Genomic DNA, 26,668 nt, shown 5'->3' with positions numbered 1-26,668 from the left:
ATGAAAGGAAAAATTAGTGTAATTAGTATATGCACTTCAAATATTTCTATGTAGACATATGCATCCGTAGGCATCTCCAGTGCATCTTGACATGTGAAGGTACAGTCATCCATTTGTAATATTTTAAAATGGCAAGTTATCATTGTTTAGAATAATACTAAATGGAGAAGACAGAGTTTTCTCCACAGAACTTCTCATCTTTTAAATAAAACAAATTATTCCTGCTTTTATACCTTTCTTCAAACAACAGTGCAGCTTTTATACCTCGTAACAACTGTCCAAAAAGGTAGAATATCTACCTTTGTTCAAGTCATCACACTGACAGAACAGTTTGGAGCTTCCCCTTATTGAATGAATGCAAAGAATTACGCTCAAGTTAGAACCAGCTTCTGAGAATCCAAATTTTAAAAACAAATGTGTCATTTTAACACATCACCTTATTATACCCAAATAGTTTGGATATTTAGCACGAAAATTCTGTTAACTAATGTTTTGTTGAACTAGGATGCTAGCTAAAACTATCAACTAAGATACAACATTATTATAGCCTAACCTCAGTCTTTAAAGGTCTTGTTTTTACTGCATTTATTGTGCATAGTTTGAATCATGTCTCCACATATCCACTGCCTAATCAGCTATGCAAAATTAGTCTACGGGCTTTAGAGACTCTCAGGAATAATAAGAATATTGTAGGTTTCTCCCAATGTATCCAGCATAGCAATTTCTTTTAAAAATTGCGGTTGTAGCTTGAATTGGTTGGAAAGAAAAAAGAAGCATGTGGACAACAATGCATTTGCTCTGGTGGGTTTTTTTGAAACAATAATGTCTGTTACATGCCTCCCTGGTACTACTCCCTCAGAGAGTTTCTAAAATAGATGAGGCCTAATGTTACCAAACCATAAATAGAGTAGTTAAACATTGGTATTTTTTATGTAAATACTAAGTTTTTTGGAAAATAATATTAAAACAAAGGCATCGAGTAAATGAGGGGGGAAATGTAAAGACTGAACTGTAGAAAGAATACAAATCAAATGCAGCTTGGCACCAGCTGGTTAAGTCCTGCGTTCATTAACCAAGTAATCAAAAAGTACAAGATCCTAAGGAAACTGTGAACCCCAATTGCTCTCTATTGTAGGTAAAAATTTGCTCTGAATAACTGTGTAACCACATGCTTTTAGAATTGTAGCAAACAGTATATTTTACTTTGAGTAATAGTAAGTTCTCTGTTCTTTGAGAAATGGGAAATACGGGTTTTATTTTGAAAAAACTTTGGCAGTGCAATTGCATCAGGATTTATTTGTATCATAGAGAAATGTTAACTCCAGCACCTACTCATTTCTTTCCAAATAGACTGAGACCAGGAGGTTCAGCAGTGACTAAGCGACATACGTGAGGTTCCAACTGTTTCATAAAAGATGATGAGGCAAAATATTTGCTATGGTGCTAATAAATACAGTTATCAGTATCATTTTTAATTGCATTATGAAAGGGAAAAGCAAACTATGGTATGACAGTCAATTCATTAATGCGGACAGGTGATTTTTAACGTGGATGAGACTGCAGATGTATGAAAACAAGATTCATACATCTTTTCTGCTTGAATAGATGGAGACCACATACAAGATTGGTAAATAGTCAGATACCTGTTACCCTGATGGTTGCTCCTGCTTGTGAAAGAGAAACAGACATCAAAGGAAAGAAAATTAGGAAGAAAATCCAAGTAACAAAGCAACCTCATATTAACAATACTTTTAAGTTTTCACAAAGCCATTTTTTGAGATATGAATACAAACCAAAAATACATACTACACACTCTGCTAAATTTTAAATTTCTGTTGCATTCTATCGTAAGACTTATAAGCGCTACCATTAAGAGACAAAAAACCCAGCTCAAGCCAATTCTACTGTTATTTCCATACAGACATTCACTGTGCAGCTGATTGTGCTATTTTTTGAAGACTGATTGTAAGAATTGGGTTACTGACAGTCTAATTCGAACCATCTATTAACACAAAATGCGCTATAGCCCTCATTCTGGGAACTGTGTTGGTATAATCACTCATCTATAGTAATAGTTTTTCAAGCTGAAAAAACCCCATAAGACTTCTCATTCAATCAAAAAACAAAATCTCCTTAATTTACAACAAATAAAATCTATTTACGATAACTACTTTTCTGTTTTAATGTATTGCCTGGTAATCTATAGAATCCTGAATATTCCCATTGTATATAAGAAATTAGTTTTATAAGGAGAGATTTACATTCTTAAATATCACAGTCACATTTTGAATCAAAGGATGGGCTTGGAATCTACTACCTCTCAAAAGATTTTTGTATTTATTTAAAGACCTTTTCTCAGAAAACTTCATATTTACAAGTGATAATCAAGAAATGAAATAAACATTGTTTAACTAAACTAAAAAATAAAAAAGGAAAAAAAAACAGAAAACAGAAATAAAAAACCTAAGCTGGAGACAATAAATGAAGCTCAAAGTGAGCCTCCCTTGTGATTGCACAGCCTGCATTAATCAAAGGAATTTGATTGCAGAGAAAATTGTAGCTCCCTGAACTGGTCTTAAACTGTCTGCTTTGGATATTGTTAACAATATAGCCACAGCATTACGCAGCTCAAAAAACTGTTCACGGTGTTCGTAAGCATATTTGTGATTGCTGTGTCTACACACAGATAAATGTAATTTTCATAATGATTTTGAAAGAACTGCTTGCACCTCTTTCACAAAATGATCAGCGGTAAAACTACGTTTAGAAAGTGTAAGGCTTCCAAGAGTGACACAATGCAACCTCTTTCTAATCACAAAATTGGTACATTCACAAATACCTTATGCCTCCATGTATATTCTCTGCTGGCAACAATGCTTTCTAACAAATGACAAAAAGTCCTGATATTCTATCTGTGTATTCAAAAATAGCCTCCATTTTTTAGCCTAAGTTTCCAAACAACAAAAAAAAGTTAACAGGCAGAGAGAGAGGTTCAGCAGAAAGAAAGGAAGAGCATTTAAAGATTTTTCAATTAGAATTCAAAATCAGCTCACTGAGGACTGAATTTGGCAGCTTCGTTGTGGTACAGAATAGGTATTAACTAACTGCTTTAGTGAAAGTGGCCTACAGATGTAGAGATAAGGTAAAATCTAGAATACTGATGAAAACTTACATAGTTGTAAATATCCACGGGTGAGTTTATGTTTAAAAAAACACAAACACCAGAAAACAAACCCACAAATTTACTCTTTGTAAAAGGTGAGCACAAACCCATCAGCTTCAATTAATTTGTGCTTTTATTCAAGTAGAATTATTATCTGGCCTAGCACCTGATAATGTAAAAACTAACAGCACTGGCCTTTAGTGAAAAAGTTTAGCCTTATGTATATATAAACAACACTGAAAACCTACTTCTGCATTTTTTTAAACAGTAGGAAGAAACTATGGCTTTTCCTAGAAAATGGGGTTGTTTTTTTTTAAAACAACACTCTAAACGATCCCACAGAACAGAATATTAATGTTACTGTGTTAAATTTTCAGATTATTTTGATATGTTTCTACATTTTAATTGACACCGGGGAATGGGGAGAAATGTATTTCTATTACGTATCTATCAGTATTGTCTTCCTGCAATCAATTATCATCAACATAGAGCACTACATCATGTGGTCCATAAAGCTTACTTTATAAGCAAAATCTGTGCTAGCTACTATAAGTCATGCACATGTCATTATAAAATTAAATATCTTAGCTTGAGAATTTTTCCATACAAAGTTATCAAATTACGACATAATTTTAAGAACAAGCTGTCCATAAGTTTTAAGTCTGTCATAAGAAATCTTAAGTTAAATGTTTAGTATTTAAGATGTTAGTTATTCATGGACAATACATAAGCAATTAAGTATTATCCTACTAGAGCCTGATGATCTTTGAATCCAATCTTTTGATCTTTATTTTTGTTTATTTGCTTGCTTTAGGAGTTTCTCAAAAATCTATAGCAATCAGTACAAGCTGTGTTAATTTACCTAATGAAAAAACATATATACAAGGGTTTTTTTACTTACTTGCTGCTGTGAAGGAGGAGATTCGGAAGGCAAACTGTGAGATGATCGGCTGCGAGGAGGCGGTTGTGGGGGTTCCAGACTTTGTGGGGCACTTGTCTGAGATGGATGTGATGCCACAGGTATCAGAGGCTCCTGCATCCTTAGCACAGGCGGTGGCTGAGTGGTGGGCTGAGCAGGTCCAGCAGCCTGAGGCTTTAGTGGTTCAGGAAGCAATGGTGAGCCTGCAAGTACATTTGCAGTGTTTCTCGTTGTAAAGAATTGTAATAGAAATGTTAAGAATGCAGTGAATGAAAACATGTGACTGCAGAAGCACCAGAACTGCAGAAGAAGGAGCTGTAAGACCAGCAGGTGTTCATGGCAATTAGATTAGAAGTCATTGAAAGCTCAGCATATATCCATTAAGAATTATTGCCGCAGATACAAAATACAGAACCAGAAACCATGTCATTCTTAAATGTACTTCAGTTGTATTTAAAAGGATTTTGGAAGTCACTATTATAAAATGCATATTTTGATATTAACACAATTAAAAAAAATATTTAAGTTTAGGAAGTGTCTTTGAGAGTTAAACATAAACACTATTCCAAATATGATTACAGAGCGACCAGCGCAGAGAACAGTCCAGCAGTCAACACAGATGATAGGACACACCAATGTGCTCAAGAATGAAACACAGCAATCTGATCAGTTTCTCTTGATAGCATGAAATCTACGGGTCTAGATCTCATTCGACTGCTGCCTATTATCTGATAAGGGTTTACAATACATGTGGATGGTTAACAGAAACTGTCAAATGTTACTACGTTCAAGAAACTTAATTTCTAGTGAAAAACGAAGACATCCGTTGAAAGCAAAGCATTCAAAACAGAGACAGTACCTCTTGACTGAATAGTGACATTTATATTTAACTTCTAAAGTAAACTCACCCCTTGGTGGTTCAGCTGGTTTGGTCTGAGTTTCAGGTGCTGGTCTCCCCCCAGAGGGACGGACATGGCTTTGAGGTGCACTAATAACTCCAGCTCGAGGTGGAACAGTCTGACATAATAATTGGGAAAAAGAAAGTATTTTACTTTTGCTTCGGATCTGTAGTCATCTCCTGCTAAATAATTCAGGATAATTAGGACTCTGTGAAAAATAAATTCTTTGATAACAATTGCTGAACTAATTTTTTATGCACATATAAAAGCAAAGAATATATTCTCAAAACATGGTGAAGGTTCAATTCAAAGCAAAGGATTTTTACAGCAGTCTTCAACTTTATATAAATATTTACCTGTGCAACAATGTTAGAAACACTTATTATTTTGTTACTATTAAAAAATTAATTTTACCTAAGCCTGTGAATTGTTGTAAGCAACAAAAGCAACAACAGCAACTAGTTTATTTGCAGATCTTGTAAGGACACATTGATAACCCACCATCAATGCAGACTGTAGAAACAATCTACCTTTTAGGCTATAATTATAGCCTGCCATTTGCAACCAACAGCCACAGTCACTTTTATATAGTGGAAGTCCAAGATATGCATAAAAGACAATGGTTAGTTCTTTTCTCTGAAGCTTATGTTTGCTAATTGTAAGGCAGTTACTCGTCTTCCTCAGCGAACAGGATTAATAAAACATACATTCTGCCTCATCTGAAGACTGGAGTCTTCCCAGACTCGCTGGAATAGAAGTTAATATGCTGGGAAGAGAATTGCTCTCATAAAACAAAATTAAAAAGTCTACATCTGTATTTAAAGAGAAACAGAAAACTGTTCCAGATTACAACTGAAGCTGAGTGAGTTACAAACACCACACTTGAAAGCTGAATGTAAAGCGTTAGAATAAAAATGCTAGATTTCAGGAAAAAACCAACCAAACCAAACCAAAAAAGATCATGAGGCAAGACAGGAAAAGGACTTGGGGGTACTGGTGGATGAAAAGCTGGACATGAGTCAACAATGTGTGCTTGCAGCCCAGAAAGCCAATTGCATCCTGGGCTGCATCAAAAGAACTGTGGCCAGCAGATCGAGAGAGGCAATTCTCCCCCTCTACTCTGCTCTCGTGAGACCCCACCTGGAATACTGCATCCAGCTCTGGAGCCCCCAACATAAGAAGGACATGGATCTATTGGAGCAGGTCCAGAGGAGGGCCACGAAGATGATCAGAGGGCTGGAGCACCTCTCCTATGAAGACAGGCTGAGAGAGTTGGGGATGTTCAGCCTGGAGAAGAGAAGGCTCCAGGGACACCTTAAAGCAGCCTTCCAGTACCTGAAGGGGGCCTACAAGAAAGCTGGGGAGGGGCTGTTTGCAAGGGTATGTAGTGATAGGATGAGGGGCAATGGTTTTGAACTAGAGCAGGGTAGGTTTAGATTAGACATTAGGATGAAGTTCTTTACTGTGAGGGTGGTGAGGCACTGGAACAGGTTGCCCAGAGAAATGGTGGAGGCCCCATCCCTGGAGACATTCAAGGTCAGGCTTGATGAGGCTCTGAGCAACCTGATCTAATCAAAGATGTCCCTGCTTACTGCAGGGGGGTTGGACTAGATGACCTTTAAAGGTCCCTTCCAACCCAACACATTCTATGATTCTATAGTTTGTAAGATTTGTTTCCTCTATAATTTTGTGTATTTGGTATATTCTGACAAAATCTTAGTAACAGTGGATGGTCTAGAAATGGGTTTCAGAGCAAACCCTATTTACACAACTCTCTACACAAACATGATTTAAAAAAAGCAAAGAAACTTCACCACTACAAAATAAGTATCATCCTTGATCTTACTTTTACTAGATGTATGTACTCTACTTCAAAGACTGTATAACGTCTGATTCATTATGCTTGGCTGAGTCCCTTTAACAACTTTCTAAATGCTTTAAACCACCTAACCTCTGAAATATCTGTCTTCTCTTTAATTGCCAAGATGCATTTTGTCATTTCTTTAAATATTCTGAAAGTGGGGAAAAGGATGGTTGGATTGAATGCCAAAATGTATTTAAAAAAAAAATCAAAAAGAAACAGAAAGGAATTCTAAAATAATCCTCGAGACTGCTCAGTGGGAAGCGGCGGCCGCTGTGGCTACTGTCCCTGGTCCTGAAATCCTTGAAATTAAATGCTGCCCAAAAAATAACCTGAGAAAAAAGGAAGCAGCAATGTCAGTTAGGAAATCCAAACAGGCGTTGAGCTAGGGCTTGAAAAGCCAAGCAGATCTTAGGAGATGTTTTTTTCAGACCTTCTATTGCATTTGTTTGGTTGGTTTTTTGTGGTTTTGTTTTGTTTGTTTTGGTTTGTTTTTTAAAGAAAATCTCAACATCTGCGAAAGAAGAGATGCAGTCAGCTTTGTCTTGTCAAATTATGGTGGCAATTGCAGTATCATGGTCCTTTCTGGAAAAGGGTAAGCATCTCTAACTGTAGTCCAGCCTGGGTCCTGAGAAACATAACACAAGAGAACAGTACGGCTTTTTTTTCTTTCTTGTTCATATGAACAAAAATTCTTGCACTTATGCCAGTTCCAAGATACTGGTGGAGTGTCTTCTGTACACCAGATTTTTTTTATTGAATTGTTTTGATTTAGAAATGGCAAATCCTGTGCTGACTTCAGATTACCAAAAAAAAAAAAAAAAGTGAGGCGCATGGTGATAATGAATACATTCTTTCCTGTGTTTACCAAGTTTTCTTTACCCAGATTTTAGAACATGGCATTTTACATTTCTGGGAAAATAACAAAAAAGTGCAAAGATCAAGAACTGTTCACTGTGAGAATCAACGTCTTTGAGAAAACCAACATCAACAAAAAGTTATTTCAATGGTGGCTTTCAACAATAGTTTTCAGTAGTTTCAATACTGTACAAGAGTACAAAAGAAACAGCAATAGCAGTAATGTACAACTCCTTTAATCATAGAATATGTTGGGTTGAAGGGACCTTTAAACATCATCTAGTCCAACCGCCCTGCAGTAAGCAGGGACATCTTTAACTAGATCAGATTGCTCAGAGCCTCATCAAGCCTGGCCTTGAATGTCTCCACGGATGGGGCCTCCACCACTTCTCTGGGCAACCTGTTCCAGTGCCTCACTTAAGAGCTTCTTAAGCTCTACAAAAACTGTGATATCTATGCACAGCTGGCAGTGCTCTTTTGTTTCTTGCTCATTTAAGTGGTGGAAAAGGACTCTAGAACCTTTTATAAAACAAATTTATATGGATTTAACTTAAACTCTTTAGTTAGCTGCATCTTTATTTTAATGGCTTCTTCACACGCTCTCTCATTCACAACAACTGGTCTAACACTTTACCTGAAAGAATGATATGGCGTCGAAGAAGAGGTGCCATATTTATAGATATTTCAGAAACCTCATCAGTATCTATCCCACTGACATTGATGCAAGCAGAATGCTTTTAAGCCTTACTAAAGACTTGTATCTGTGCTCTCCATCCTGTGAGTGTCATTGTGAACATTATCCCAATGAGAAGAGAGGTCACAGAGTTCTCTAATGACCAAGAAACCAATAAGAAAGAGCCAACTTTTGCTGCTTTTTAGTCTATGAGAGATCCAGGTATAAAGAGGTATGATCCAAGTTAAAGAGCCTGGAAATGCCACAGCAGAGGGAACAAAGTAAGCACAAATACTGTGGTTGATGTAGATATAGAAAGAAATGAAGAGTCCCTCATGCTGCTGTAAAAATTCTCTCTGAAATATGCTGCAAAGTCTAAAGCATTATCAACAAACAATACCATTTCTTAGTAAGTCTTTAAGGCATTAAAACGCTTTCTCCTTCCCTAATGCAAGGCTTCTGTTTACTGCTGTTAATAAGGCAGACGTCTCCCATCTCTTGATTTCTTGCTTGTAGTGAAGCATTCAAGTGCCTGTAAATCCTTCATTCAGTTCCTTCGGTTCAGTTCCACAAATAAAGAATGAAATGCACAACTAATGTTTGTTGAATGTTTTGTTGAAATAGCTGAATGTTTCACTTTTACATGAAGACCCTTATAAATTTTTAAAACAAGGTATGAAATTCCATTACACACCAAATAATCAGCAATCAACTGCCTATATAATACATTAACTGCCTGCAAGCAATTCACTGCCGCCAGGATACACATTTCAGCCCAGAAGATAATACATTTCATCATACCAAATCAGCAATGTAGTCAACAGGAACATGTAATACAAAGAATAACAGTGTGGTTATTTGAAAGTGGACATAAAATGGTTTATTATTTGGAAGCCTATGAAGTGACTGCATAGAGTGCAAAATTATTAATAAAGTCATGGCCGGTACATATATTCTGAAATATTTTTAGTCGAGACAAGAATTGCTGGGAGAATTAACTCATATAAGCTGTAAAGTGACTAGTAAATTTTACAGTTTACTTACATCTGTTATGACTTAAGAAAACCCACTGACGGTGTAATAAACTGTAGAAACTTAGGAGGAAAGTTATTTTAAGACAGAACACCTACCGGTCTGGTTGTACCATATCCAGCAGTTCCTGTGCTTGAAATTCCAGTTGAAGGTGGAGGCTGATTACGAACTGGAACAGATATTAGAGATCGCTGACTTAGAACATATTTCAAAATCAACTTCTTTCTGTATTATAATTAGTACAAAGCATGTATCTGTATTACCTAAGTTATCTTTTCTTTGTGTTCCAGGGCTTTTTTGTGCTTTGAAGCATGGAAAAAAAATTAGATTATCTTTGTTAGATGAACTACAAATGGGTAATATACGGTAATGGTACATTATCACTAATGGAAATGGGAGCAAAAAGACATTAGTGATTTTTTTTTAAGTTGTTACATATTAAAGTCTATCCATCAACTAAGCTGTTACTCTAGCACACTCTTATCCCATGGCACACATGAAGTAGTAATTCGACCCTTTAATTACAAATTAAGTCAAATCACCTATTTGTTGCAAGCTAAAGACGCCCACTTGTACAGGTACCCTGTGTTCTCAATCGTGCTAGAAGAAGTTGTTTTCTTTTGTAGTATATTCTGCAGATATTCTAATAGCAGTCTTTAAAACACAGAGAACTTATGTAACGTGCTGATTCAAAAAATCATGCGATTGGAAGAGTACATCTGTAATTATACATGGTTCAGCAACCTACAGAGTTTACACCACAGTTCCTGAACCTGCTCTCTTTGTTTATGGGATAAATATATTACAGCACCAACCTCAACATTTACATGCTGATGCTAATGACAGCCTTGTACGCAACATTCAAGTTGTGAAGTGCAAGATATGAAAAAATTACCTTTACCTCAGAAAAGTGCACAATTTCTAACAGGCAAAGAAGTTTACGATTCTGGCTCGTGTTTCTGTTGCCTGTTTCCCAGGAAGGTAAAATCACCGTGTCAGTTACAGTAACTGGAAGGAATACTCTGTGGTACATAAGACACTTAGTTTATCAAGTTGACTTCCAGCTGTCAGACAGCCCTGCTTTCTTAGAACGAGTTAGAATGGGTTTCTGGGTACAGTTCTCAGAAATGCAACTCATACCCTGAGCAAGCTGGCACCAGTTTACCCTACTGAGAGCAGGGGATTGGAGTAGATAACCACCAGAGGTCCCTTCCAACCTGAACTATTCCTATGCATATAGTGATTGTGCCAATTTAGAAAAATGAACCAGCAATATAGCCAAAATTAGTTGTAGTATACAGGAGGGCATCTTGATTGTGACTATACTAGGACTTTCACTGCTGTACCTGTATTTGCTACAAAGGGTCACATTAAGAAGAAACCCAAAACCACAATTCCGCTGGCATGGCTAGAACAGGACCCATTCAGAGCTATACGCACATACTCCAACTAGAATAATACAAGAGAGATGCTTCTCATAAATGTATGTCACATACATTTAGGCACCAGCATGAAAATACATACACTGTATTTTGTACATACATCTCTTCAGGAAGTGACAAAAATATTAAATTCTAGGCTAAATTATTTAAATGCAAATTTCCCCGAATTATATGAACATATGTAGTTCTTTATAGAAAAAGTAGGCTTCCTAGATTCCTGATTTAGTTACAGGAATAGTATTTACTCTAGCAATCAGTCAGTTACAGCTTCCTGTGAGATTCAGTCTTCAAAGTATTCTTCTTGATTAGTGCAGTCTAAGATTTCACTTAGTTTTTCATAAATGAAGACTGCCTTCTATAACAATTCACACTATCAGTGAAAAGCAGCAAGCAGCTTGCCTGTCTGAAAACTATGTTAAATAAAAGAAAAAAGTTCCTACACAATAAATACCTCCATGAAACCACCTTTAGTATCACAAGGGCAATAGTATTACTCAGGTATTAAATTAGAAATCCATTTCTAGAATACAAAAATTGTTATGTTACCTTCTACTTCTCTCCTAGCTACCCCAGGACTGGGAGGAGCTCCAAGACCTTTTCAGAGAAAGAAGAGAAGCTGTACATTGCATAAGAAAAGCAGTAGATTGAGAAAGTAAAACCAGCAAGAACACTGCCACAAGACAGCTTTACATAATTTAAAAATGGCCTAGCTAGATTGTAGTTACTTGTAGGAGATAACTGTTTGCAGCAGCATGGGGAAACCAGACTGATACAAATTAGAGATCAGCAAGCATGATCATGTTTAGAAACATACTATTATTTCAATTTTACATGACAGTTGAAAGAGAATTTCATTTCTTCAGTATTCACTCTCCACAAACTTTTAAAAATTCAGAATGATATTAAAAGTCTGTCTTGAAACTCTTCTAAAGCAGAGTGCATATCTATACTCAAACACTTGAAAATGTACATCAATTATACCCTGCAACATTAAGTCTGCTTCCTGTAACTCAGGAGAATACTATGTAGTATGTTTCTGCCAAGACTACATGTGAATAACGAAGTTTATGGAATAAATACATTTCCCAATTTATATAATGTATTGTATCCTACAGAATTGTATCATTAAGTTATCTCCAAGCAGCACTCTGTACTTGGGAATGCTGTACGAACTGGCGCGTAGTAGGTGTTACAGTTCAGATTGAGAGAAAGAAGATTTTCAATCATGCATAACCATGCTGAATTATTTTATTTCTGCAAGGTGATCAAGCATATGCTGGGTCCATAAAATTGTATGGTAAAAACATGGCAGGACATAGATAGCACTAGAGACGGTATGCAAGGAGAAATCCTTAAGGCATGCGCATAGGAATAAGTAACAGAAATATCTGGCAACTCTGGAGTGGCTCAAGTATAGAGGAAGGAAAGGGAGCCAGCGTTCAAGAAGCCTACCTTAAAAGCAACTTTTGCCTTAGCGATGACACAGCCTCATGCTTTCTCATCATGTGCCAGTGTGTGGTATCTGCTCAGGAGCTCTCTATGATCTGGAAAGAGTGCTGTGAATTTTGTCAGATATGGGTGGAGGTGTCACTCAGAGTAGGAAGAGTGAAGGTTGCACATGAGGCTGGTAATGTGGTTGTCTCCAGAGATGTCAAATCTCTGGTTTGGCTGAACATCTGGTTCAAAGATGTTAAATACTGGCATATGTCATATTCTGGGTGAGTTCCAGGCTCTGCCAATTAACCTTAGACTTCCATTGCAAAAGTTTCTGACAGTGAACTTCTCCGCGAGAGAAGCAGCACTGAGGAGGGATGAACAGAGAGCGTTTGTAAGGAGGAGGCACAGGAGGAAAGCACTGCCTGAGAACGTTTCATTGCTTTCAGGTACTAGCTCTGCCCTTCACCCATGCAACCCAGAGGAACCCTGGGGGAGAAAAGAAAGTGGTAACCCCTAGCTATGAGAGGCCTACCTGCTAACTGGTGGAAAACAGAGGTGGAGAGCAGCCCAATAGAGTACAGGACACTCCTCTGAACCCTCTGTGGTTACAGAGACATAAAGCTAACTGTTTGTCTCAACGTATTAATGGAAATAGACACAATAAAACCCCTCGAGGAGCAGGGAACTAGCCTGTTCATTTCTCAGACCTCCTGCACTTTCTCCTCCCAAAGCTCAACTCAGCCCATACTTTGAATAGGTATTTTCAGGATGCTCTTTTTAAGTAAATGTTTTTTTTTGCAAGATTATTAATCAAGTCAACTCCTTTCAGGAGAAGGAAGGCAGAAAACCTCTTGGCCCACGGCACATAGACATGTTCCTGTGTTGGTGCACCATACAGAGGAAGACTTCTGTACGGGATTTAAAAAGGTTTTGCAAATTTAAAAATTTTCATTATATGGGAAAAGGCATAAAGGTCAAATCCCCCAAACTCTACTTACTAACAATACTCTTCAACAGTGATGAAACAAAATCATGATGCTGTGATAATGCTATTACAGTTGGCATTATAGGAAGATTTTAATCTTAAGGACAGTGAAAAATGTACATCTGAACCTGAAACACATTTTTGAGTATCATTTTAAACTGTTACTGTAATCTGTATATAGCTTGAAATCTCTATTTCAGTTTGAAACAGTATTTTGTAAGTAAAGATATCACATACTTGTTTTAAATAGTATTTTAAGGAAAGGGGTTGGATTTATACAGAAACAACCTGTAACTTATCCCGTGACGTCTTTTAGACAGAACTGCATGTTTTGCAAAGATTACATTGACACATTAGCTTAAGGGGAAAATAAAGCAACCCCAACTTCTCATAAAGTAAAATGTGCATATATGCACACGTGTGTGTGTGTGTCTACACACACATATATATAAAATCTAGGCCATTTGCCATTTGAACAATGCATTTACTGTTTTAGCATTCAGGCTTCTTGTTTCATCTATTACTGAACATTCTTTCTTCAGCAAGAAAAGAAAAAAGGTGCTCTTCCCCATATTAGGAAAAAAAAACCCAACACAACCAACAACAAAAAGCTTTTTCGAAATGACTGCCATATCCTAAAGCACCCAAACAACCTGAACTCCGTCCTGCAAAAGCTCCAAAGATATTGAATGGCCCTTGCAAGGCTAAGTTTAATGTTTGACAATAAATATTAGCATACACTAATAAGTGCTTGCTGCTTGGGTGCATGTATTTCCATAGCTTAATGTGCTTGCATTTTTTTTAATTTCAACTTTATTACTGTATTTTCTAGGTTTACTTTATTTATTTGGAGGATAATCACATTTCATTTAGTGCATTTTACCCAAATTATTGCATATACTGAAAATATTGTGCATTCTCTCAATCTTAACGCCATTTTAACAGTTTAAACCAATGATAAAAGACAACTATCAGCCTTTCCTGCATCAATCAGGAAAAGTCTGACTAATATTACTGAAGGAGAAAAAAACAAAAGAAAACAAACATTATTTTTTAACTGCAAGTAACTGACAATTAGTAGCGTTTATAATTTTTAATGTTGTGTAAGAATTTACTCTGTAGTGTATAAAAAAAAAAAATAATCTTTAAACAGAGTGCAACGTTTTCATTTTTAACTTTAAACAATTGAGAGCTTATAAAATCCTCAGTGGAAATCTTTCGTATTAGCAGGCGAAAACAAGGAAACTTTGCAACCTCCTGTTTCCTTGAATTGTGAGTTACTTCTGATGTAAAATATGACCAAACTCTAAAGCAAACTTAGGTGCCCAAATCCTGCTTCCATCTTCAAAGCATACTGAGCCATTAGAAGAAATCTTATGGGCACTGAAGGGAGTGAAGCACCCAGAAAAAAAGGTTAAGACGCATGGGGAAGAAGAAGAAAGTAACATTTAAAACGCACAACATTTTAACATGACCGAACGTCACTTTGCATGTGCTACAGAAGTCTAAAAACAAAGTTTAATATGCTTCTACAGGACACAGAGGTATTTGCACTGTGCTTTAGGAGCCTTCATTCTAGGTAAGAGAAACAGATGCCATTTTCCCAAGCATAGTGACACACTGTGACATTTATACTGCTTCCAGTCCTGTGCCAGCTTGCTCAGGGCTGAGCTCAGGTACCGCTGAAAAGCAAAGCATTATGCCTTATAAACGTACGCCATGAGTGGAAAATGAAGAGGAGAGAAAAAAGCAGGATGAGCTTTGGGTCAGAATAACATATGAAAAAAATGTACTACAATCTCTTTTAAAAGATTGCATAAAACTTGCTTTTTATGCAACTACAGTTCTCCATGGCAAGCTATGCTGGGAAAGAGGGCATAAAAAAGAAGGCTGGTCTTTGCACAATTGAGACAAACTAGGCAAACAGGATTGTGTCAGTGCACATAAAACTATATAGGACTGAAGCAGTACAATGAATTAAATCCCACATATGTTGTGCGTTATGTATAAACTGTCTATTTTCTAAAACTTTAGCATTTTAACTAATTGGAAATATTGTGCCTTTGGTACAACCTCCTCCCCTCAACGGCATCTAAGAGCCATGCACATCTCTGCGTGACATCAGAAGTAGTTAGCCGATATTTATATACTATGTAAAATAGTCTACTTATTTTCTGAGATTGCTCAAAACTTTTGAATTATTTTCTCAAAAAACGCTCTTTCCTACCGAGTGGCAGTGTCTGAAAAGCCATTAATAAAGTATTTCACAGCCACTAACTGTTCTCACTCTATCCCATGTATTAATGAGCAGGACAGCTCAACTATGAAGCGTGTGACAAAGAAGGACAAAGATTAGTTTCAAGAAGAAGCACTTTTGAGAACACGTGAGTCGTTATATGCAATATATACTGTAATATCTGCAAAAGCAGGTCACGCTGGAAAAAAACAGAACTAGCCTTAAGGGTTGATAAGGCCGTCAGCATTATCAAAAGGGAAGGAATTAGGGGAGAATTATTTCAGGATTTTGCTATTTTGTAAAGACCTGTAGCTCCCGAGTGCCTTCAAAGTAACTGAGTAAATTCTTTTGCTAAGTTTATGTTTCTGAATTATGTGCCAGTTCCAAGAACTATGGAGGATGTTTTGTGTCCCTCGGAAGGACTTAGGAGCACATTTCAGACTTAGAAACAGAAAATAAACTATCCATATGTTAGTGTTCAGCTATGAGACTAATACAGCTCAGTGATTTGGAGCCCTCTGTTAACTGGTGATCGTTTGGGGGAAACTGGGCCAAGACCAGCAGTAGTTTCAACTTGAACAATTAATTAATGGATAATCACTGCAAGTAGCTACAATCACAACCCATTTTTCAATGCTCTTTGTCATGGACTGAGAGAAAAAAGCTAGCCTTTTCACAACTAAAGACAAAATTCCACTTTCACAGAAAAATTAGCTGGGTGTATTTTGACCAGCACAAAGTAATAAAAACCTGGAACAATTTTAATCTATCTGACTATAATGTACAAACTTCTGGAGAAATATTTTTTCGCTAAAAAGTCAAATGTAATTCAGAAGAGGATACAAACCCTGAGAAGAGAATTACATTGATCTTTAAGAATTACGGATTTTTATACCTTTGGACATCATCATATTAAGTACTGTCACAACAGACCACCATAGTAGTTTTGCTATGTAGTCATATTGAAAACAATTAAAATCATTACCTCCAAATTCTTTTCTAGCAGGTGCAGGACTCCTACCGCCTTACAGTATTTAAGAAATGAATGCAGCAATAATGAAAAATATCAGTACAGTAAGAGGGAAGAAAAAGAATGAGAAAGTTAAAAATGACAAGGGTCAGTTTGTTAGTAACTGTGTTGCCCATATGCTTCTGAACATCCAGTTTCTTAGTGCTCAATTGTTTATATTTTCAGATGATCCAGATGAACTCTACATTAAAAGCTCAGACATGATAAAATGCATACATACTGATGCCAAAATTAAAGCAATATAAATCAATGAATGCACACGATTATTTATCTTTTGTTTAAAAAATGAAGATGTTATAAAAATGAAAATGTGGAGTAAACGCTGCTGTAGGAACTCCACATTTTTAAACTGTGAAAATAAGTTTATAAAAATTTTAAAACTTATTCACTAAGCAAAGGCAATAATATTTAAATGGTACTGGAAAATGCTGTTATTTCCCATGCTGGTATTGCTATTAAATGTACCAACTAAACATTTTAGTGAAAAACCGGTATGTTCCATTGAGCCCCAAACCAACAATATAATACGTAGTTTGGGCGTGGAACTTCAAAGCTCATCTCACAGACTTGAAACAAAATATTTCTGACCTCCTGATATACATCACCGCATTACCTGATGGTGGAGGTGGCCTCTGCGGTGGAGCAGGGCGTGCAGGAGGAGCAACGGGGCGAGGTGGCGGAGGACGCTTAGGCTCCAAGCTCTGAGAAGACTCTTTCTGCTGGGTACCAAGCTGAAATTCACCTGGAGAATGCGACAGAAAACAATGCAAAAATTAATCACTTATACATTCTAATCACAATAAAGCTTTTCTAATAGCAAGTTATTTTCACAGAGAGGACAGTCAGTCCCCAGCCCTGGAAACAATGATATAAAAGGTTTTGAGAGAGGAATAAACCAACGGTGAAAACAAGCAGATTTCCTAAACCAAGACTTTTGTCTCATATGCTTTAATCAGTATATGCTTTTCATGGAATCCTAAACATTCTTAAAAATTGCAGAGTTCCAAATGCTGATTTTGACACTAGTCTGCGAACTAAGTGCTCTGGAAAAAAACGTTACAAGGCGAATCCTGGAGGCATTTTAGCAGTCTTTGTAAAGTTACTCTAAATTACATTGGAATAAACTGTTCTAGAAGCCATTCCAAACACTGTAATTCTAAATGTCCACTTTGTCACTAAAATAAAGTTGTGTTTAAACAGAAGCTTTCATATTATACACCCAATCTACAAATCTGCTGATTACAATTTACATATTGCAGCTGACAGGAGCATTAACTGAGATGGGCTGTATTTGAAGAGTGTGACTAAAGTGAACTAGGATTATACTGACACATTGCAACAGAATTCTTGACCAAAGGTTTCAAACAAATCAACTTATCCTATTAATCACATAACTTTGAGATGTCTCTTTCATGATGAAGCGCTAAAAAACTACAGCAAGTTATGTAGTTTGCAGTGGCGTAGATCAGTGGACAGTGTACTAAATAAGACTCAGGAAACAAAGCGCTTCCACTGCCTATTAGGAAAACTGAGACACAAAGGATGAGGTGATTTGCCCAAGGCCACTTACGCGTAAAGTGCTAAGATAATTACAAGAATAGCCTTTTATATTAATCTAAAAGCTCTATTAAAAATAATCTACAAGGTAGTATTCTACCACCGGGCCATACAGCTGCCAGATTGTACAGTAGTAATAGAGGCAGTCGAGCTATATAATACACACCGTGTGTGGAAACTGGTGGTCCGGGAGTTTTTGTGGGTGCTCGGCTTGGTCTCACCGGGAGCGTAGGTCCATCTGACAGCGTAGGGGATTGACAGGGACTGGAACGCGGTGAAGAGCTTGGGGAGGTTCCAAGACCAGAGCTCGAAGTGGGCTGTAGATGCTGAGGAAGGATTTCTTCTACTTCAGCACTATAGTCATCAATGTCTCCTAAATAACAAACCCCACCCCAAAAAAGAAAAAGCATGTAAAATAAAGAGAATAGATACTTATTTTTAAAAGTGGGGAAATGATAAACTGATTCTGGGCATGGGATTTTCTGCAAAAAGCCCTCAAGTTCCAAGGAATTAGCTCAACAACAAAAGTATGATCCTTAAATCATACATGAAGAATGCATATGTATTCCAGCTGGTTGGAAATACTCCAGATGCACAATATATATTACAGATAAATATTACAGGTAATTATAATAGTGTGGCAACTGCTATGTTGCTTAATCTAAGAAACAATTAGCTCTTACAAAGAAGACCTTTGCAAAAATTATTTCCCTGGTTTGCAATAGATGGCAAGCTTCACATCATTCTGCAGAGGGCTGGGCAGGGGATTTCAAGATATCTGCTATTTATAATGCCTTCTGTTTGAAAAGGTCTAAGGATCTTTAAAATAAAAGGTTCAACATGGACGTGCCTTTGAAAAGTAAACAGTCAATATAGAATATTTTTATGTTTATATTCAAAATGCCTAAAATAGACAATTATCCCATCACACTCCAGAGTAAGACCATAGTAATCCTTTGTTCCATAACTTCAAGTCTTCTCTCTCTTGAGGTACGTGAACCACAGACAATGTTCTACAGAAGCTCCAGCTTCAACTTTGCGCTGCTCAGCAGTAACAGAGTAACCAGGCTGCTAATTAGACATTAGCTCTCAATTTAAGAGATTTGAGATGTCACATTTTAAGGGAATCATACCATTTCATGTAGGACTATTAATAAAAACAACCAATCATACAGGTGTCTAAACTGTTAAAGTTCCGTTTTCTACCTGCACTGGAAAACAGATGAAGCACCATACGACACCCAGACTAACGCAAATTCCAACTTTTCATAAAGGTTTCCCATATCTGTACCCTTACCAAAATGTATCTTCCTTTATGAAATACCTGTACAAAAAACCCCTTAGTCTACTCCTTCCAGTAAACATAGCTGCCGTCTCTTTTCTTGAAACTTTTGCAACGTAATGTTTGCCACTAAGGAGCTTGGACAGAAATTCAAAGCAAATGAGCTACTCAAACTTTGAATAAATCAATATAGGCACAATGACTACATCTAGAAAGTACATCTGTTCAAGAAATGATAAAAACCCAACCTTGTAAAATACATATGGAAATGCAATACACCCAGGAAGTGTCAGCAGGTAAGGTGTGGTTGGGTTTTTTTGCTGCTGTTCAAAAAACAGCTGGTTTACTTGCCAACGATAAGAAGAACATATTTTAATGTAAAAGAGAATGGAGCGCACCTTTCATAAAAGTTAATTACTAGATTAAAAAATAAGCCGTGACAAAGTACACAGATTAGAAATATTCAAGTAAAGAAAAGCAAAAATGCAGAGGCACAATTACTGCAACAGTGATATTTAGCAACTTGAGGATTCTGCTAGAAAAGTATGACATGAAAAGATATAAAAACACTTAAGGGAAAAACCAAAACTGACAAAACCCAGGTGTGCTGGTTTTGTCTGGGATAGTTAATTTTCTTCATAGTAGCAGGCATGGGGCTATGTTTTGGGTTTCTGCTGAAAACAGCGTTGATAATACATGGATGTGTTAGTTACCGCTGAGCAGTGCTCACACAGAGTCAAGGCCTTTTCTGCTCCCACACCGCCCCACCAGCGAGTGGACTGGGGCGGGCACAAGAAGCTGGGAGGAGACACAGCTGGGACACCTGACCCCAACTGAGCAAAGGGCTATTCCGTGCCATATGACGTCATGCTCAGGAATATAAAACTAGGGGAAGAAGAAGGAAGTGGAGGACACACATTTGGAGTGATGGCGTTTTGTCTTCTCAAGTAACCATTACACATGAGGGAGCCCTGCTTTCCTGGAGATGGCTGAACACCTGCCTGCCCATGGGAAGCAGTGAATGAATTCTTTGGTTTGCTTTGCTTGTGCAAGCAGTTTTTGCTTTACTTATTAAACTCTCTTTATCTCACCCCACAAGTTTTCTCACTTTTACTCTTCCAATTCTCTTCCTAATCCCGCTGCGGGGGGCATGAGTGAGCAGCTGCGTGGTGCTTAGCTGCCGGCTGGGCTTAAACCATGACACCAGGGAACCGGGAAACAGCAACTCATCAATGCCGAAGATCAGCCTGTTCCAAGCAGCAACAGAGGCTGAAGGTTTCCTTGCCTGACTCATACGTGCCTGCCTGTCAAAGGCTCACCAGGTGTCTTCTTGGGGGTGGTACGCATATCAATGCTTAGCATGGGAGCTCATTAGTCCTCTTAAACTATTGGGAAAAAAATAATTGTTTTGCACTCTGAAGTTGTGTATATCCTGCTTGTAGCGTGAACAGTAAAAGCTGCCTGAATTAAGTGACCCTGAGAAGGCAGGTCACAGGGTAAAAGTGAGAGGAATAAAGAGAGTGCCAGGAAATTAGTAAAACCTAGAGATAGAGTGCAAACCGACACTGCCCAACAAGTTGTCAAGATACTGCTGGAAATAAAAGGATTTCTAACTTATCTGTTTTAGATAAACTTGTTAAGTTAAAGTATTGATATATGCATTAAATTAACCGCATTATTTAGGACTCATTTCAAAATGAGGAATACGTTATTTCAACAAACCTTCCATATCGTAGTCTGCAGTAACCTCAGCATCTTCACAAAGCAAAGTGGAGCTTGTTGATGAAGGCAGCCCAATATTAATCTTCTCTAGATTCATTTCATCTTCCAGACTTCTGATCCAATCTGGATTTTTCAAGCTTATGTTTATAATCCTTCCTAATATCTGAATTGCCAAAAAAGTATGCACAAAAGAGAACATTAAAATTCAGCACTCGAGATTTAAAAAGAAAAAAAATATTACTGAAAGTATCACAAATAAGGTTTTCAGAATTCCTGGGACTAAACAACGACAGTGACACAGAAGAAAAATAATTACGGTTTTCACTTCATTTTGATAATTAAGTACATATATGTAGTTTAAACTGTTAATGACAAGTATTTAATATTTTTCTAAAGAAAAACTAACAATTTGTCTCATAAGCTTTTCCTTTTCAGTTAATAGGAAAGCTTCTGGTTTCTTTATTCCAACAGAAAAACTACTCTTCGTCAAGAGAAAGACTTAATAAATGACTTAGTAAAGTCATTTTTTAGATACTAATAAAACAGCAGGCCTTCATTCTGCAAAGTGACACATGACACTGAGCCCCTACCCTGCATGGACTGTCAGTGAAACTCTCAGCAGATGCAAGGATCCATCTGCAAACATCACATTACACAATCCAAGTCTTAACAGGAACATAGATCAGTAAAAATTTGAACATGAAAATTAAAATTTTTACAAAGATTAAATACTGGCCCTACAGAAGTCAGAGAGAGATGAATTTTTGATGTTTTTATGTGATTGCAGTACAGGAGTGCTAATTTTTTAATAACTACAGGCTATAAATATGATAAACTCTTTCATACTACAAACTCAAGGTAAAAGTTCTGCATTTTAAATAATTTTTAAAAATTTTAAATCCCTGATTTGATGAAGACGCCCCTCAATATGGGATCATGTCTCTAAGAGTCCTCCTGATGAAAATAAATTGTTTGGTACTTCTCTCAGCTGGCTTTTGAAACTCAGCATAATGCTATGTAGTTATCGAAATTTAAAAAAAAAGAAAAAAGAAAAAAGACTAGATGCAACAGTCTAGTACTCAACATGAAAAACTTTTAAGAATTAAAAACAAAGAAACAAACAAAAAACCCAACCCACCCAAGTATTCTTTAAAAAGTTGGATTTTCTCTTGCTATACAAACGTTCAGTAATTTTTACATTACCTCAGTGCCATTCAAATTCATAACATTCAAAGCAGAGCTTCCTTCCAAAAATGTTACCCACATCTTGTCTTCCACGAACCTGCAAAGTCCATTGGAAACAATAATTAAAATACTTTATCCTCCCTACTAACTTTTAAAGCCTCTTATCTTAAAGGTTTTTCAATGTTTCACCTGATGGAGAAGAATTATTTTAAATTCATTAAAACATATATAATTGGCTAATAAGCTTTAACTGAATCATTGCAAGAAAAAAAAAAAAAACAAAAAAAAAACAAAAAAAAAGCAAAATAGAACAAGGTAAATACCACACAGCAAACGCACTGTCCTCTTAAAAATTACGTGACTACAGTTACATACATTCAATAGTAATTGTGTGGCTACAGGTTATATATTTGTCTTAGGCGTTCCATGTTACATCACACTATGGACTTGGGACTATGCTCCTAGTCTTCTGAAAAAAAAAAAAAAAAAAACAAACGAAAACCAAACCAAAAAAAAACCCAAACAAAAATGCCAAGTGAAATACCACAACACTTATAGTTCAATTAACAGCTTGGTGAAAATGCAACAGTCTCAGGGATCCTCTCATCATCAGTTCATTTAAAACTACCAACCTAATTTTAGAATACAAAATTTGTATAAAATTGCATAAATAACAAACTTTAAATCTGACTGATTTCTGACAAAGTCAGTATGATACTCTATCTCAAAAATAAAAGAGTATCTGGAAAAATTAAGTCTGAAAACTGAGACACAAACAGGTATGTAAAACTAATTTTCAACTGTAAAGACATTAAAGATGAAATCTAAATGTTAAAAATGAAGCAGATCGTAACTGAAATGCCTGCTAAGAAAGTAACCATATTCAGGAAATAGGTGGGAAAAATGAAGAGGAATAGAGATTAAAAGTAAAAATTCTTTTTAACCTTATAAGTATGACTTCACCATAGCTTGCAAATTTTTGAAGAAGATCATCAATCAAGTTATCATCAAAATAGTTTTCTTCTGCTGAAGAACTTCTGATGGAGACCATTACAGTACCATCAGGCGGTCCTTGCATTGCAATCACCTCCTTATAAACTTTTTGTCTCTCTTCTGCTTCAATTTCAAATATGTCGATGTCAATCAATGCAACCACAGGCCTTGGAAAAAAATACACGAGAAAAACCTGTAAGCAAAGTATCTGAGCAACAAAACATATAGCATGAATATTAAATCTTCCATTATCAGGAAGTAATGTATAAAATAAAACTGAAACCTATGATCAGATGTTTTCAGCTCTGCTCTTCCGTAGTGCAACAAAGTACCAGGATTCCATGTATAAGGGACATTACTGTCATCGTGAAAACTAGCGTTCAGAAGATCCAAGTCTTCAGCTACATTCAGTATTAAGGAAAAGAGGAAAACCACAGTGATTGCAAGAATATGCTTTAAAAACCAAGCTATTTGTAAAAAGAGAAAAAGTAACCCAAAACCTAGTGTTTTACAGAAAAAAAAACCCAACAGAAATTCCTTTTGAACTACTGAAATATCAGTAACTGGTATCTGATCCTTGATCCTGTTCAGCATCACTGTATTTATTGCAGATGCTATTATAAGCTTTCTGTCTCACACAAAGTCAGGGACAGAAGCTCAGAATCACTGGCACTGTAAATGTCACTCAATGGATTCTACAAGCCAGTTAAAGTAATATTTTAAACAATTTAAGGAAGCACTCAAACCTGATCGGTCAAAAGGCCATTTTCTTCTTCTCCAAAGAACACGATCTGTCCATGCCGGTGTGCGACATTTTTCACTGGTGTCATAGTCGTCAGAAAACAGATCATATTTGTATGTAGGAGCAAAATTTATTTTCCCTTCCAAAAATCCCCTAAAAATCTGTAAGAAACAAAGCAGTTACGTGTCATGCCAGAAGACAGAAACAGATGGGAAACAGCTTGAAACTAATCAGAATTCTCTTTTCTAACAGTGAAAACACATCTCAGGAAAAAAAAAAGTCATTTGACAATATGAGTCCTTCTCCAAATTTTATCCGCTGAAAACATTCTGCATTTGCCCCTAAGACTAAAAATGACCCAGACAGATCAGCGTTAAACAGAAGTATGTCAACATATATATCTTTAGACCCAGGCTCATGAGCAACCTACTGTTCTTCCAGTGTCATTCAAAACTTGAGGTCATCCAGAACACAGATGATGTCCACGGCACTTCAATTAGTTGGTTAGTTGCTCATGTGTCAGCAAAAGTTGGGAAATACGGTTTATATTTTAGGTACCTATCTGAACATGCACAGCATTCCCCCAAATTGACACAAGATGCCCCACCAATAAATAGGAGTTAAGGTGGGGGGGAGGGTGTGTGGAGAAGAAAAATAAAGAGTACTTAATACATTCAATATGAACTGAAAGATTAGAGGCATAACATCACCATTTTTTCTCAAGCAAATAGGAAAACAGAATAAAAAGAGATATTATGTGAAATTATCTGCCAAGAGTACATATGGTATTTAGAGATACAGAGTCAATTTAAACGAATGAAAAATCCGTTAGGTACTTTGCAATATAAACAGATACAGCCAGCTGACAGAACACCCTAGAAGGCCAGGAGATTTGCTCACTCCTTAAGTTTTTAAATTAGGTGTTTAAATTAGACATAAGCTAAAACCCTTTAGTTAACTTAACCAGCTCCAGTCTTGAGTTTAATCTCATATGGGCAGTTTTACTTCACATCAGAGATCTGTAAAATATAAATCTAACTTATATCTTACAGTCAAGTCTGCATTAATCACAGGTTAGCCTGCTTTTCTTGTTGGAAATATAAATTGAAATCCAGTCAATTTAAAAAAATCAATGTCAGAAGATCAATGTCAGAATGTCAGAAGATCCGCAACTTCTGAGACAATTAATTTATTTGCCTTCAATAATTATTTCTTAACCTACTTTTACAAGGAAAGTTGCTATGTAAACACCTTTCCTGGACAGCAGATATATCAGTTAATAGCCACATGCAACAACTGTGGAGCTACCCTCGGTTAGCCAGCTGATACCCCCTGCTGCCCAGCCAGCCACTTCCAAATAATGGAATATTACCCCAACAGTGCAATACCACCCCTTCTTCTCCTCAGCCAGGAAACTACTTTGAGTTTTTTTCATATTGCATTGCCAGCAATGCCCACGTGCAGCCCAGAAAGCCAACCGCATCCTGGGCTGTATCAAAAGAAGCATGGCCAGAAGGTTGAGGGAGGTGATTCTACCTCTCTAGTCCACTCTGGTGAGACCCCACCTGGAGCACTGCGTCCAGCTCTGGAGTCCCCAACATAAGAAGGACATGGACCTCTTGGAACGGGTCCAGAGGAGGGCCACAAAGATGATCAGAGGGCTGGAGCACCTCTCCTATGAAGACAGGCTGAGAGAGCTGGGGCTGTTCACCCTGGAGAAGAGAAGGCTCCAGGGACACCTTAAAGCAGCCTTCCAGTACCTGAAGGGGCCTACAGGAAAGATGGGGAGGGACTCTTTGTCAGGGAGCGGAGTGACAGGACGAGGGGTAACAGTTTTAAACTGAAAGGGTGTAGATTTAGATTGGATATCAGGAAGAAATTCTTTCCTGTGAGGGTGGTGAGGCACTGGAACAGGTTGCCCAGAGAAGCTGTGGCTGCCCCATCCCTGGAAGTGTTCAAGGCCAGGCTGGATGGGGCTTTGAGCAGCCTGGTCTAGTGGGAGGTGTCCCTGCCCATGGCAGGGGGGTTGGAACTAGATGATCTTTAAGGTCCCTTCCAACCCAAACCATTCTATGATTCTATTCTGGTAGTTTTCAGCTTCGCAACTGCTGTAAGTGTCCCCAAGTGTTGTAAGTGTCCCCTACACCTCTCTTGTTTTGGTCAAATTACTGGTCAGTCATGCTGTCTGCCCTTTTGAACATACATCTCTTATTCTCTAGGAACTGGGCTAGAAAAAAAAATAAAATGTTCTGATGCACAAGACACCAGCAGAAATGGAAGAGAACTCTAATTCAGAAAAAACACTGCTTATGATCAAAGTACCGGCAAGCAGACAAAGCTAAAACCAGAGGATTGACTCTCATTTTGCTACTCAGAGCATTCCCACGTAAAGCTGGAAAGAAAGAATACACACTTTCACACAAAATTTGATTCATTACAAATATTCCTTTAATGGCTACATGCTGCCTCCCAAGAAACCCTGAAAATCTAAAATCTGAAGCTTTCTTCAGATTTTGTTATTCTGTGCTCTTTTTCTTCTTAAGTAAAAATGCTACCGTTTGGACTATTCCTTTTTCCAACAGACTGACAGTAACAGCATTAGACCTATTACTTCCATAGGTCTTCTATACTACTTCTATACGTATTTTTAAA

The 26,668-nt window shown here is 37.1% G+C and overlaps 1 protein-coding gene across 9 annotated transcripts in view; it reads right to left on the bottom strand.

Moving 5' to 3' along the window:
- The window catches only part of SYNJ1 (synaptojanin 1), a 69,861-nt gene that overhangs the window by 3,475 nt on the left and 39,718 nt on the right, over window positions 1-26,668 (bottom strand). For 2 of the 9 annotated variants that reach the window (XM_063346553.1, XM_063346612.1), the window contains 13 exons: window positions 24,021-24,177; window positions 23,558-23,675; window positions 23,226-23,441; window positions 22,300-22,378; window positions 21,097-21,259; window positions 18,259-18,465; window positions 17,149-17,277; window positions 16,491-16,529; window positions 11,394-11,441; window positions 9,669-9,707; window positions 9,504-9,574; window positions 4,991-5,099; window positions 4,065-4,285 (listed from right to left, as the gene is read on the bottom strand). In XM_063346553.1, coding sequence (XP_063202623.1) covers window positions 4,065-4,285; window positions 4,991-5,099; window positions 9,504-9,574; window positions 9,669-9,707; window positions 11,394-11,441; window positions 16,491-16,529; window positions 17,149-17,277; window positions 18,259-18,465; window positions 21,097-21,259; window positions 22,300-22,378; window positions 23,226-23,441; window positions 23,558-23,675; window positions 24,021-24,177 — 1,596 coding nt within the window. Of the gene's footprint in view, window positions 1-1,643; window positions 1,668-4,064; window positions 4,286-4,990; window positions 5,100-9,503; window positions 9,575-9,668; window positions 9,708-11,393; window positions 11,442-16,490; window positions 16,530-17,148; window positions 17,278-18,258; window positions 18,466-21,096; window positions 21,260-22,299; window positions 22,379-23,225; window positions 23,442-23,557; window positions 23,676-24,020; window positions 24,178-26,668 lie in introns of all 9 variants that reach the window. The other 7 variants (XM_063346620.1, XM_063346586.1, XM_063346604.1 and 4 more) reach the window with 6 other exon arrangements.

Source organism: Chroicocephalus ridibundus, chromosome 1 (genome assembly GCF_963924245.1).
Source record: "Chroicocephalus ridibundus chromosome 1, bChrRid1.1, whole genome shotgun sequence".
NCBI lineage: Eukaryota > Metazoa > Chordata > Aves > Charadriiformes > Laridae > Chroicocephalus > Chroicocephalus ridibundus.
The sequence above is the reverse complement of the archived record's forward strand: the minus strand, read 5'-3'. Positions and strand labels throughout refer to the sequence as shown.